General features: G+C 38.9%; 1 protein-coding gene across 1 annotated transcript; it reads left to right on the forward strand.

Annotated features, from left to right (window-relative positions):
- Positions 1 to 6,644: 6,644 nt before the first annotated feature.
- Positions 6,645 to 7,555, forward strand: LOC111621985. The gene has a single exon (XM_023364278.1). It carries the CDS (start codon positions 6,763 to 6,765, stop codon positions 7,537 to 7,539), a length of 777 nt encoding a protein of 258 aa, XP_023220046.1. The 5' UTR covers positions 6,645 to 6,762; the 3' UTR covers positions 7,540 to 7,555.
- The last annotated feature ends 8,389 nt before the right edge of the window (positions 7,556 to 15,944 follow it).

The following is a 15,944-nucleotide window of genomic DNA, read 5'->3' on the forward strand; positions in this document are numbered from 1 at the left end:
TGTTTTTAAACTTTTACCGATCGGATTAACTGCAGATTATTTTTTAAGTGCAAGAATTGAATCTTATAAATTTCCAACACCGACGGAATTAATTACAATAAGACAATGCTTTGTTAAACGTCAACAGGTTCGCATCGTACTAACTCTAGAAAAATATTGGTAATAAGATATTAAATACTAATATTAGAAATCTTTGCTTCATGAATATTAATCGTATATTTATGGTTTCAACTAATACAACATTCTTATTATATTATTTCTTACTCCCTTTCGTGCAACCCCTGTTTCCCTTCACTCAACCTTCGAGTCACATCGCATACTTCTTCATATTATTCGTTACGATTGATCGATTCTTAGTGACGCAGTTCGTTTTTTCGGTTTTCGTGACTGAAAAAGCTCATGACTGTGTTAAGCTTACTTATTTTTATATAGGTAAACTGAATATATCTTCATTTACCATTATTTTCGCTATAATCGGTCGTAAATGTTTTATTTATGGTGTTTATATTTTATAATTGATAACGATCTATACATCATATTTAAGTACTATTGAAAATCATATTTAAGGTACAGTATGTGTTTCAATTCGAATCGCAAATGCTTACAACTACTTATTACAAAGTGTAGGTCTGTTCGAAAAAAATTTTTTAAATGCGTTTAAAAAACAATAAACAACATTACAAAACGATAATCAACCTCATTTCGTTTAAATCTAATTATTATTTTCAACTTTCTGAAAAGAAATGTCAATTTATTTATTACAATATAAATTGCCAATGCAATATAAGTAAAATGATCGAATCGTTCAATTGCAAAATGTCCACGCAATGTTTTCAATACTTTCTTTGACATTTAAGTTATTTTTTTAATTTTTTAAATACGGTTTATATATTTATATAAGGTTATTTAGAGCAAAAAAATTAAAATATATGTTCGATTGGGCGTTTCAGATGTTATAGCATTAACTAAATGCGATATATATGTGTACAAAAAAGTAAGTTGAGTATGCATTACTTGATTGTTACCAATCAATGGCAGCTATATTTATATTTCCAATAAAACTTTTTAATATAAACTGTTTGTAGAGAATTATAAAAGTGAAATAAATTAAGATTTTACAATTACGCATTATAAACAAAAACTAATATTTTAACTCCGATTTTATAAGTTCAATATTTCTTAATTTAATAATTCATAAATGAATGTCAATGTTGTGAGTAAAGTTATTTGAAGTGTTTAAGTAATATCATTTTAAATCAAATTTATTAAAAAATTGTTTATATCCACATGTGATAAGTCTATAACCGTTTTTTTTTTTCACATTAATATTTGTACACCGGAAGTGTATTAGTTAATAATATTTATTATTGCTTTAATGACAACATTGTAAGCACCAATAACTAGGAAATCGTCTACATAGAACCCTATAATTACAATCTTATTTATATTCTTATGAACATACATGCATGGTTTAATGTGCAGATACCACAATTTTAACTTCACAAATATATCATTAATTATTTAATTAGCATCTGAATGATTAGCGTAAGATATAAAGGCATAACGTGTATTCCCAAACACCAGGTAAAGCTGGATATGTAATATAATATTAATTAAATAAGGTTGGCAGCATTATCATATCGTGTTATGTTGGCAGCATATACATATCGTATTATCTACCATTTCTCTGGTAAAAAGACCTATGAGTATGGATTATTTTTACCTCAAACTTAAATGAAGCACTTACAACTTCATTGCAGGTTTGTCACTTACGGGCTCAGTAAGTTCTTTTAATAACCCCTGTTATTAATTGAGTTTATCCGAAGGTTTTGGACACCTGTTTATCCTGACACGTAGATAATAATGAACGTTGGGCTACTTATTTGTTATTTAGTAGAATTTATGAAGAGTGTACATCACTCTTCATAATTTGATTACAATTAGCTTCGATAAGAGTGTACATCACTCTTATCAAAGCTAAATGTAATCAAACATGGGAACACATGCAACAACGGTACTTTCTTCAAACACGATTACGTTATGTAATCTAGAATTTCCGTTCTGTTCATTTTTCGGTATATTTACTCGGGACTTTTTATAATACTGTGCAGTATTTGCTACCATAATCAAGACCTAACCCAAGTCATAACAAGCATTGTATTGATGTATTGTTACTGATGTTTGTTTTTTTCGTCTGAAAAATTGAGGGAATTTCAATATTTAACGAATATGTGTAAATTGCTTTATTCACTTTCCTGATATATTTGACATTTTTTAGCTGTTTGCGATCACCCTATATATCGTCTTCTATTACTTCTGCTGCAAAGAAATATCGCACCATGCATAGTTTCAAACTTTAAAATTTTTTAATAAAAGAAACAAGTTAAATGACCTTAAGGTCATGCAATGAATAACAAATTGGGATATAAACTTGTGTATAAAGCTAGACAACAACGAAATGCCGAAATTCTATTGGTCAAGTCTTAGGCTAATTAGTAAATGAATTACGTAACCAATTTGGCTCTAGAGGAAAGCGTTAGGCGCCATCTTGTATTAACATTGTGTATAAAATCAAATTTTTTTCTAATGAATCTTGTGATATAGTCTATTCTTCCAGTACTGTATTTCTGATTTCTACAATGACTATTTCACTTTTAGACAATTTACCTATATGCTGTTTTTTCTTTTGAACTTGCCATTAAATATTTACTTTTCTTCTTCTTCTCAGTTTATATGGAGATTTTAGCTCTATAGGCTCTCTCTCCGATTTGACGTGTGTTAATGATCGCTATGCGACTGATGAGCCAACCGTATCCGAACTGCCTAAACGCGCGCGCGAGTAAAAATGCTATCCGGAAAAACTTTTATGGAAATTGGCCTCCTATTCAGTTGTTATTGGCAAGGAGAAAACCCGGAAAACTTCAAGCAGACAGCTTGTCTGATTGCGGCGCGAACCCACGACCGAACTTCCCAGTGTTTGGGTCTGGTCACCACTGCTATGAGTGGGAACGGAGATAAAATATTTTGCTTTTAAAATACATTTAAAAATGTTGAAATCCATTAGTGACAATTGCTGTCATTGCGCACAAAAATTGAATTTACAATACAAGTGAATATGGTTGTAAAAAAATTAATTCTTACTTTTTGTTCAAATACATGGTGACTTACTTTTATTTTATTTTATCTATTTAAATGTAAAAATGCATTTCTGTACGAAAATTTTCTTATTATTAAGTTGCAAAACCTGTGGCTGTGATTTTACATGTAGTGTTGAAGCTGTTATAGGTAATTGTATGACATGAAATATTCGATATGATATAAATTTGACATAAATATTAATATAAATTCCAAACATGTAATTATTTTAATTGTTTAAACTTCTTATTATGTGTATATAAAATATGTGAACAAAGAATTCTGTGTATGCTTTTTATGTTTTTATACCAACTATTTAATAAAATAAAATCTACGTTAATATAACAATAGCCATTATAATAAAATATTTTTTTGAAAAAATTTATATATTCTTATATATAAATTTGAAGTTAATCATCTAATGCATAAGTTTGAAGTTAATCATCTAATGCATGCATGACCTACTTTTTTACATGCACACACGAATTGCATTAAGTTGATTAGTATTGTAAAGTCTGTGCACTTTATTTATATTGTACGTAAATATTCATTTCGTGATAAAATTTTTTGAATTACTTACTTATAAAAACACACACAAACAAAATAATGATATAAAATGTTATTTTAAGATTTTTACATGATTGATTAATTTAAAAATATCGCATCATTATATTGCATCAACATTTACATTTTACAATTATAAACATAATAAACTTACTATAAGAAATAAACGGCAAATAATAAAATAGATATTTGGTAATAAAAACAATTAAGGTTTTTAAAAAATTATTTTTATTGAATAAAAAATATGCAAATACAACCCAGCTTTAATTATAGATTCACTTACGAAAAAACGACAGTCAGTCAGTCCGTCAGTATTATTTATTAAAGTGCAAATTACATTCTTGGTGTCGCGTTAAGTCGACAAAGGTAGTATACAAGAAGGTACCAAATATATCTGACAGAGCAGTAATTATACAATAAAGTGATATAAAGTATAATAATAATACACAAAATAAACCTAAGCACTACATAATACAGAATATACAAAACAATATAAATACAATACATAACAGAACAAAACAATACAAATATAATGCATGACAAAACAATAAAAATTACAGAGAAAACACATAAAAACAACATATGTAAGGAACTAAAGCATATACAGTAGACAGCAGTATCGCTAGGAGTTACATGTTACAAGATTAAGCCATTACAAGTGACAGTTGGCAGTACAGTATTTCTTTGCCAGTCTGGAAAAAGCGAGATAAATTTCCTTGTGAACAAGTAGGTCAGAGTGACGGCATGGCCAAGGGATGCCAAGGTTCTGTAATAGAATACTAATCTCCAGTTGTTATGCTACAAAAAATGGGACACTCAAAAACGTAATGAGTCCTGCTGTTCTCAACTTGACAGAAAGGTCAAAGAGATGAATAATGGTTGGTGAAGCGGGAGACATATGCACTAAACTTTCCATGTCCAGTAAGAAACTAGGTTGTATGGTATCAGCACAAACCAGTCAGGCTTCATATAATCACTGATGTTTGAAATATAGTTCTAGATAATGCAGGTATTGTTACCGTTCCACTTGTTGTGCCAGGTAGATAAGATGTCCCTCCAGAAGAGCTGGTGAAAGGTGTGCTTAATTACATTGTCGTAGATGAGAGGGATGGTGTTTTTCATGGTAACTGCTTTGACAAGGTGTTCCGCACGCTTATTACCAGGAGGTGCTCTTCATCATGCTCATTACCTCGTGTCCAGGTAATAGAAATGGTATTACTAGTGCTATTCTTGATGTTCCTGTTCTCAGTGACAAGTGAGTGTAGATTATTGCCCTTGATTAAAGAGTAAGCAAATAAACAGTGAGTGGTTATTTGGGATGTAACTACAGAAATAGTTGTTTGCACTCCAGATGAGGGCCATTTTAATGGCAAAAAGCTAAACCTAAAAACAGTGCATAAGTGGCTTAGACGATATTGCTGGAACATTTATGATGTAAACAACAAAACTGCAGGAGACAGAGTCGTGGAATTTGGACCTATCAGTGAAGATTTCCATATTGAAGATTTGTATTGGAGAATGGATATGTCAACTCATAATTGTAGCAGTTGATCAGACTGGCACTGGAATTAATTTTTTCTCCCCATTTGATGTTTTGTATCTTCTTGTTGACCTGAATAATCAGGTCAATGGGGGCTTCCTGAACGTGATTTGAATACTGCAATTCGAAGCAGTACGATAGCATATAGTGATAAGCATAAGTTCCCAACGTTAAGATAAGATGAGCATTCGTTTAATGTAAACTTTGTTGGATGCCCAACCAAAGCTGCTGCAGGAATAAGTAACCAAGATAATATAAATCTGGTCATAGATTGTGTTCATGGCATTCAATGAAAGTCCTGATGTTTTTCTAGCTATCTGAGCAAATTCCTGCATGATTAAACCTGTATTCCTGGTTACAGCTTCAATGTGATCATCCCATAAGAGGGGATGAATCAATATCACACCAGAATATTTCAGATGCTTTACTACATTGATAATTTTGCCATTTATCTTAATCTGGGAGAGATTTTTTTATGTTTATACTTTACCACGATCAGTTTTAGTCTGAAAATAAGTAAGGCCCCTTCCAGCTCAGATAGCACTAAGGGGCCAGAATGTGTAGAGTGAAAGGTGTGCTTGTGCCGTGAGGGCTCATATTGTATTTGAACTAGTCCCTTGTCAGGACTCATAAGTTATACGTGATGTTTGGAGTCTGTACTTGTAATGTGAACTTAAGGCTGAGAGTTGTGTATGTATATTATCTGTTAGTAATTGTTAGGGTTAGTAGGATGGAAATCACCAGGTGCTAGAAAATTGGCAGTAATGGTGACTAAGGGATCCTCCAGATAAAGACGAGAAGTTTAGAGAACAAACATAAATTTGAAATATATAAGGTTTGATGATAAATAGACTATAATTTAAAAATTTGCACTATGTTGGTAATTTAAAAATTTAAATTTTATTAGAGTATAGCCAGGTACCTTAAATTTTTATTACTAAGTTTATTTAAATAGTTGGTAAAAGAGAGGAGATAGCCCAAGAGAGCCAGACCCCAACCAGCAACTAATTAATCTAAGATTTTGGAAGAGTACAAATTTAGCTTAGAACGGCCAGAGCGGCATGAGATAAAACAAGACAATACAAGATAAACAAAGGAAGATAGGATAGTTGTATGGTGTTAGTGCCGAACATAGCCTTACCTGATTTTTCTGACTTGTCCAGAGCCTCTGTGGAAAAGATAGTATCAGTGGTAAAGCCATAGACGGTCTAGTCCAAAAAATTTAAAATAAATATTAAAGCGTTCGGAATTGATGTGAGGCGCTAACGCCTACAGTCGCCACCAGAGGGCCTCCCGTGGATGACGTGAGCGTTTCGTCAGACCACCGCGCTTATTCGACTTGCCAGGAGACAATTTAGGTGTGTTCGACAAAAGCTCCGCTACTTACGACTAAACAAAGGATTGTAGTGCCAATCGACCATCGCCCACGTTGGTGCCTACATTTGGTGACCCGAACGTGATAACTCATCGGATTTACAAATTTCGCTTGGAGAACAGAAACATTTTACCAGGTACGTGAAAGAATGAGTGAACCCGTGGTCGGCCACGTGGCCGTCAAGCCGCCGCCATTTTGGACCGAGTGCCCAGCACTTTGGTTCGCCCAGTTGGAGAGCCAATTCGTCCTCGCGAATATAACCCACGATGAAACGAAATACAGCCATGTAGTCGCGAGTTTATCTGAACGTATGGCTACCGAAGTTCAAGACATTTTGGCCGCTCCTCCGAATACCGACAAATACAAAACGATTAAACGGGCACTGATCGACCGCTTGTCCCAGTCCGAAGCCCAACGCCTCGAAAAGCTTATACGTACCAAAGAGCTCGGCGACCGCACACCATCGCAATTTCTTCGACGCCTAAGAACTCTCGCAGGTCATACGGTTACCGAGGATCTACTCAGAAGTATTTGGTTGTCCCGTCTTCCCACCGATATACAGAAGATACTAACCGTATCCGAGGGCACACTCGAATCTCTCGCTAAGATCGCCGACCGCCTTAGCGAAATGTACCCCTCGACACCGAATATCTCCGCCACGTCTACGGCCTCTGCCACGGTCGATCCCAGAATCGCCGCGCTCGAAGTGCAAATCTCCGAACTCTCAAAACAAATTTCCGAGATGTCACGACAATATGGCCGTTCTCCACCTCGCCGCCGTTCCTCGAGCCGTGGAAGACTCGGTCGACGCTCCCCACCTAACACCTTCCCGAACAATATCTGCTGGTACCACGCAAAATTCGGCGCGAATGCCCGACGCTGCCGACCACCTTGTTCGATGGGAAACGAGAACGGGAGTCAGTAGAGACGGCGACTGATTCCAAAAACTTAAGCCGTCGCTTATTCATCACAGATCGTACGTCCAAAGTCGCATTCTTAATCGACACTGGCGCCGATGTCTCCGTTTATCCTGCTTCACGCCTTCCAAAACGCTGTGTAGAAGACTATCAACTCTTCGCAGCGAACGGCACAGCAATCAAGACATACGGCTACGCAACAATCACGCCAGACTTCTCTCTTCGACGAAACTTTACATGGCGATTCATTGTAGCTGACGTCACACAACCATTGATCGGTGCCGATTTTTTATCACATTATGGACTTCTCCCAGACCTTCGCAGCAAACGTCTCATCGACTCGACAACGAAGCTGGTCAGCCATGGACATATCCTCAGCGTCACTGCACCGTCAGTACGAACTATTGCCGGCAATTCTCCTTATCATCGACTACTGAGCGAGTTTCCCGAGATAACACGTCCATCTCCAACCATCGCACCCGTCCGACACTCCACCGTCCATCATATTATCACGACGCCTGGACAACCAGTGCGCTGCAAACCCCGGCGACTTGCGCCGGACAAATACATTCTGGCTAAGCGCGAGTTTGAATTCATGCTCGCTCAAGGGATCTGCCGACCGTCCACCAGCAGCTGGTCATCGCCATTACACCTCGTCCCAAAGAAGAACGACCAGTGGCGACCCTGCGGTGACTACCGTCTACTCAACGCACGAACTGTACCCGACCGTTATCCGGTTCCTCACATAGAGGACTTCGCATCCACTCTTCACGGTTGTGGGTACTTCTCAACCGTCGACCTTGTCCGTGCTTTCCACCACATCCCTATAGCCCCAGAGGATATCCCGAAAACGGCCGTCACCACACCGTTTGGACTATACGAGTTCAACTTCATGTCTTTTGGTTTGTGTAACGCTGCGCAAACATTCCAGCGCTTCATGGACGAAGTTACTCGTGACCTCGAATTTTGTTACGTCTTCATCGACGACATACTTATAGCGTCCCGAAACGAAACCGAACATCTGCAGCACCTACGCAAGTTATTTACCAGACTTCGTGACTATGGTGTTGTAATCAACGCATCAAAATGCGTATTCGGGAAGCAAGAAGTACAATTCCTCGGGTACCTGGTCAACCCAAAAGGAATCCGCCCACTTCCACAAAAAGTCGAGGCAATTATCGAGTTCGCTAGACCAACTACCGTCCGCGATCTACGCCGATTTCTGGGACTAGTAAATTTCTATCGCCGCTTCGTACGCAATGCAGCCCTCATCACTTCAGAGCTCAACAAACTGCTTCAGGGCAACCCGAGTCCGAAAGATCACCTCGAGTGGACCTCCGATGCCGACAGTGCCTTCCGCAACGTAAAGAGCGCCGTTGCCAATGCTGCACTCCTAGCCCACCCGTCACAAAACGCGCATCTCTCCCTAATGGTTGATGCATCATCCACCGCCGTAGGGGCATCCCTACAGCAGAGGATCGACGGGCACTGGCAGCCGTTAGCATTTTTCAGCCAGAAACTATCTGAATCACAGAAAAAGTGGTCCGCCTACGACCGGGAGCTGTACGCTGCCTACTCTGCCGTCAAGAAATTTAAACACATGCTCGAGGGAAGGCAGTTCACCCTATTCACCGACCACAAGCCGCTGACTTTCGCCCTGAAACAGAAACCTGAAAGGGCATCTCCTCGACAATTTCGCTATTTAGACTTCATATCACAATTCACCACAGACATTCGCCACGTCGAGGGTACAAACAACATCCCTGCAGATGCCTTGTCTCGAATAGAGCCTATCACACAGGCGATCGACTTCCGGGCACTCGCCTCCGCCCAAGAGTCCGACGACGAACTGGGACAGCTCCTCCGTTCCAATACAGGTCTCCAGCTTAAACGAATCACCATCCCGAACACCACGGCACAACTCTACTGCGACACATCCACGCTCAACGCTCGTCCCTTCGTCACCAAAGACTTCCGACAGCAGGCAATCGCCTCACTGCACGGGTTGTCACACCCCGGGGTGAGAGCCACATGTCGCCTCGTTAAGAAGTCCTTCGTGTGGCCCGACATCGAGCGTGACTGCAAAAAGTTCGTACGTAGCTGTATTGCGTGCCAGAAGAACAAGATCACCCGGCACACCGTCTCACCGACTGGATCATTCGCCCCGCCAAATCAGCGATTCGACCACGTCCACATCGACATCGTTGGACCGCTTCCGCCATCCAACGGTTTCACATATTGCCTCACGGCAATCGACCGTTTCTCCCGTTGGCCGGAAGCATTTCCTATGTCGGAGATCACAGCTGCCGCCGTAGCCAAAACATTTTTTGATGGCTGGATCGCTCGTTTCGGTGTTCCACAGCGGCTGACAACAGATCAGGGACGACAATTTGAGTCCCACCTGTTCAAAGCACTCACAGCGCTGACAGGTACGTCAAGAATACGTACCACTGCCTTTCACCCAGCCGCCAACGGAATCATCGAACGATTTCACCGGCAACTTAAGGCAGCGATCAAGTGCCACTCTGCTGACCGCTGGACGGACGACCTACCCATAGTGCTCCTGGGGGTCCGGACCGCGTACAAAGAAGACATCAACGCCACCGCAGCCGAACTGGTCTACGGACAAACACTGCGCTTGCCCGGAGAATTTTTTGTCAACAACAACGACAACACGGTAGACGCATCCGATTTCGTCTCCGATCTCCGGAGCAGGATGCGACGACTACGTCCCGTCTCACCGCGCAAGCACGGCAACCACCAGACGTTTGTGTTCCGCGACCTACAGACCTGTTCCCACGTCTTCGTGCGCCACGACGCCATACGTAAACCTCTACAGCCCCCATACGATGGCCCGTTCCAAGTCCTCCAGCGCTCCGACAAAACGTTCAGGGTTAACATCAACTGCAATGAGGTGACGGTTACTATCGACCGCCTCAAACCAGCCTTTGTCACCGACCCTACAACTTCCGTCCCAACCAGCATGGAAGAGGGACCCCCACCACCAACGGACCTCGACGAGACCCAACCACCGGTCACAACCCGCTCTGGACGACGGGTACGCTTCAACCTGAAGTATCGTTGACACTTGCGGGGGAGTACTGAGGCACTAACGCCTACAGTCGCCACCAGAGGGCCTCCCGTGGATGACGTGAACGTTTCGTCAGACCACCGCGCTTATTCGACCTGCCACGAGACAATTCAGGTGTGTTCGACAACAGTTCCATTACTTACGACTAAACAAAGGATTGTAGTGCCAATCGACCATCGCCCACGTTGGTGACTACAGATGTCTGATTTGGTGAACAAGTCAACAAGCCAGTTGAATACCTACTTGGAGGACTTTGAGGGGGAGCTTGAATTCATTAGGGATTCAGGATATAAAAGAAACCTAATATAATTTACATGTCAAGCTCGGCCAAGATGGCCAGTCAAAGTAATACCAAAATGAATAGTGACAATTATGGAAAAACCAAATATGATAAGTGTTGGACAGGACCATCATAAAGGGTAAAGTTGAAAAGTAATTTTTAGAGTTGAGGATTAAGAGTGGCTAACAATTGGTGAGAAGGTAGAAATTAGAGTGAAGCAAGTTACACCTGGCTAAGGATTGGTAAAGGAATCCTATAGGGCCAGATGGAGAGGAAGAGTGACATGCAAAAGGGGTAAGACAAAAGCAGTAGGGTTAGGTTCATCGGCCTGCTAATGCCATGCCAAAGAGGCACCCACAGGTGGTGAAAAGCCATGGGAGGCAAGATGGAAGCCAGTTGCTGACTGCAACACAGAGCAGAACCGCTGCTGCCAATCTCCTACCGAGGGATATCCATACACCATCCAGAAAAACGAAAGGGAGTGCCTAACAGTCAAGGAGATCTACCCAACTGAGGCAACTACCCGAAGAAGCAGGACCAGCGAGTCCAGTGCACGAACTTCGCACCTAACATCCGTCCAGAAAAAAGGCGAAGTATCCGGTTGTCCGCTTATGCTAGTCGAAGGTGCAGAAGGCGACAAAGAGAAGGCGCCTTGTCGACAGGGAAATTTAGAATAGCGAGTTTGTGAAGCGAAGAGTCTTACAAAAAAAGAAGTTATCAATTCTATAGTGGTTAAATAGACAAAAGGAAGTGATAAGAGGAGGGTGAGCCTGTCATCCACCAAGTGGTACTGGTCCTGAGGCTCAGACAAGTATAATTGTAGAGGTGCCCAGATATAGTAAGAGAAAAATAGACTACAAAAATTAGAGAAGCGAAAAGAGTAGATGGCTGGCAAACACCTATCGGCATGGCTGCGGATGTACCAAACAGGTTGAGAACAGAGTGAAGAGATTGCCGCGTCCTGCACTGGGAGACAGGAACAGCAGACACAAGACACAGCTCACAGCCAGGTGCCAAATAACAGAAACGATCTCACCAGGAGGGGAGGTATACACGATAGTGTAGTGAAGGAGAAAAGTATAGTAAGAATAGTAGAAACAGAACGGAAGGGAAGGTCAGTAGGGGCTGGGCCTCTGGGGCCATCGCTAGTTTTCAGGGAGAGCCTTTCTGATGCTGTGAAAAAGCATGAAATAATAAGGCACTAAGAAAAGCCTAGCTGCCCCAAAACTAACTGCTTAGATTGAAGAAGACAGCACCTGGATGGAACCCGAGGCTGCAGCAGTCAGTGTACCTTAAGTACTATAAAATACCAAAGTACAGTCGATCCCCCTATAACATTGGTTTCTGTAGTTCGGAATCCTATCTCACGGCGAAAAAATTGCAACAGTATTCGTACATAGATGATAAAAAGCCTCCTATAATTCGGTAAAACGTCATCACTGACTCGTGTCGCGACAGGATTGCACAAACCATTGAGTTTAAACGAGCAGTGAACCTACTAAAACCATTTATTATTTAACATCCATAAAAATTATATTTATATTAATTTATGTTTCTAAAGTTCAGCCAATTTTTCGCAAAAAAATTAATTTGTCAGGAAGCACACGACCTCCATTCGATGACAATCTCCATGACAAGAAGAAGCTTAAGCAACAGTGTAGTCGAAAGGTTCAAACTCAGTAAGTATTCGTACAATTTTTTGTTTGTAGCATAGTTTATATGGATTATTCCCAAAAAATTGTACGTATTTTGGAAATGTTGAGTCGAATTAGTCTAGAATCAGTTAATTTTATGAAAGAAACATTTCAAACAGCCATAGTTCGTAAACTGCACCCGTGCTGGGCTGTGATTGGCTGCACTCGTAGAAGATGGATTCATAAAAACTAGAGCGTATCTACCGTGTTATAGGGGTCTACTGTACGTTATTTATTAGTTCTTAAAAGGTATAGTGACTGTTTTATTCTATATGTCTGCGCAGTGTTTTAGGCTGTGCGGCGGCCACGCAGCAGGCAGTAATGCCAAACGGTCAAGGGGAGAGCAGAGAAGCGATAGCAGGAAAGCACTCGAAGACAGGAAATATGTGGGGGAATGCGAATGAGGGGAGTATTAATAAACTACAAGAGTGCATGTAGTGTGTTTTTAGTGTATAAAGCATCATAAATGTAGATAGGAGATAGTTGTGAGGTATTTTATAGAAAAAGTCTATAAAAGTCTAAGTTTGAGAAGAGTTGTGGTAGAGAAGTGAGTGTTTCATAGTGTTAGAGGTAATGGGTTTCAAGAGCATCTGTGTGGTGTGAATGGGATGTTTTATTGTATGTATGTATAATATAGTGCTGTTTGTATATTAAATTTAATTTAGAGTGTCCCAAGGCCTGAAAGGAGTTGAGTAGAGAATCTGTGTGAGATTTTTGAGTTAATAGAGATGGTGTATAAAAGGTGTATTTATAGTGTTTTATAATGTTTTTAATTTACATTAACTGAGTCCTATCCAAAAGATTTTGAAGAACTCGCTATCTTCGTTCGCAACGGTGAGTATTCATGCGAAACCTTTGAAGGACTTGCTTATTGGAAATATATGTTGGTAAGTTTAATTAAATCTCCAGGATCCCTGCTCTGCAAATTTTCAGTATTAAACATATTATTTTGTATTTAGGAATCAGAGTCAGAAAATACCAAAGTTTTAAAAGAAAACATTTTGTCCAATAATAATTTAATGACTGTTCCACAAGCGATTAAGAAAATGCAGAATGAGCGACTGGCATTCATAATGACAAAATACGTGATAAATCAGTTCATCAGTAAAGTAGAAAAGCACAAATATGTAATGTCCACAGATGCTCTACATACATACATGATCGCTTATCCAATTCGAAAACATTTTCCATTCAAGAAGGACTTGAGCAACACGTAAGACGAATTTCCTATTATATAACACAATTCTCATTTACTTTTGTATAAGAACATATATTTTTTAGAGTAACTCGCTTGTTTGAAGCAGGAATTGTTGAGAAATTGTTACCTATTGAAGTTGAAGAATTTCAAAAGCCGTATGAATTTAAACCATTATCAATCGAAGATATTAAGAGTCCTCTGTTATTCATGGGAATCGGATATCTGTTGTGCATAGTTGGCTTAACGATAGAAATAATATACAAAAAAGTGACTAAAACTCTGACTCACAATAATCTTAATTAATTGAAAATTATCTAATACCACGTTGTTACTATTAAACTGATAGTTTTACAACAATAAAAATTAACTTTATACACTTCATTTATTAGACTTACTGTATTAGGAATTGTCTCAAGACATAATCATTAAATTATCATGATATGTAATCAATGTGATGTTATTATTAAGCTTGATATTGTTTATATTTTCTTAGTAAATCTTAAGAACTTTTGTGTTTTTTGTTGAAAATGTGTGAAAATTTTACAGAGAAAATTGTTTATTGTTACAAAATATGGGGAATCTAAACCGGGCACAAGTTCAAAGTGATCAACATCCGAGAGTCTGTACTGAAGGTTCAAATCTATTCTGGGGTATCCGATCGTTCTTCGTGCTTTGCACTCGTCGACGCCTTAGCAAGAAGTGACCACATAACAAAAGTATCTGCACCTGCAATTTGTCTCGTACTGAGGAAGACAACTCTGGCAATGACTATTGTTTCTGCAGCATGAGGCTTCTTGTTTACGGGCGTTTAGTCATAATCCCACGGATTATAACTTCGAACCACTGGCTACTCGACTAAGTACCTGTTCAGTTCCAAGTGTTTGTTACATTTATTAGGGGAATTTATACTTATTGTGTACAGGCACAATGAAGTGACGTTTTTCTCAACACTGGACTAGTTGAATCTTTTATTTAGTTAGGCTTTTAGGTAATCTATATCGACTTTGAGTTTTCTAATCTCACCTTGTATCCTTGTAGCGTAGTTCGTTTCTCTGTGTGTTTCTTCCTCCATATCTTCCTATATTAATATCAATCTTTTATCATCAAAATTTAGTAGTATAAATCAAGGAATTTATACTATTAAATTCTGATGATAAAAGATTCAGGGGTAATGAAGTGGTTCATGTGTCTCTGTAATAATGTTAAAATTTATGACGATTTTTCTCATTATAAGCTTTCACGATGTTTATAAAACTCGTCGTTACTCTAAAAATTAGTTTTCTTGCCATTTTACAATTCTAAATAATTTTAAAATATTAAAAATAAATTAACATTTTATATATCGACACTAGAATGTCACTTAAGCAACTCGTTCTAGATTTTTAATATTTAAATTTAATGAAACGTCAATAGTATACTTGAATCGAAAAAAACTTAGGGAATTAATATTTAGGATTGCTGTTCATATTACATTTAAGCCCATAACCCGAGATAACACCGGCTGCGCGTGACGCTGCGCAGTACATATCCCGAATTATTTCGGGCATAGTCCAACACCTTAAGCCCTCAGCCCGAGATTTCTCGGGCAAGTTCTATAGCGTTACAGAAACCTCGGTTTTTTTGTCTCGAAAACTTTTTTTTTTATTTTTGGAATGTTTTTGTCTTCAAATTTTTTAAAACTTTTTACCCGCGCGAAACAATTTTATCGCGATTTTAATCAACCTATAATGACGCGCGATTTAAGCTTAATTGTTTTTAATGCGATTTTTTTTATCAAATTTAATTAACCGTTCTAAAGTTGTAATGAACGGATTATACTTTGGTAAAGTTATTTAAAGCTTCTTTATGATGTCAAAAACGACCTCCGATAGTTTTTTAATTTTTTTAATTACTGGATTTTATTATGTATAAGTTTAACCCGTCGGCACGCGCCTAGTGCCGATTAGGCACTAATCGATTTTTAATTAGTTCGTGTAAAAATTCTAATTGTGAGAAAAATCTGAAAAAATTATTACCTGTCTAATTTTTCTTCAATTTTACGATGCGCAATTCAGTTTTTGCTTAAAGCGTCTCATTATTTTTATTTAATTATTGGTGCCGAATCGGCACTATGGCGCGCACAATCTCGGATTTCAATTTTCAAATTTCCC

The sequence above is a fragment of the Centruroides sculpturatus genome, unplaced genomic scaffold, assembly GCF_000671375.1.
Source record: "Centruroides sculpturatus isolate CEXI.00-Female unplaced genomic scaffold, Cexi_2.0 scaffold82, whole genome shotgun sequence".
Taxonomy (NCBI): Eukaryota; Metazoa; Arthropoda; class Arachnida; order Scorpiones; family Buthidae; genus Centruroides; species Centruroides sculpturatus.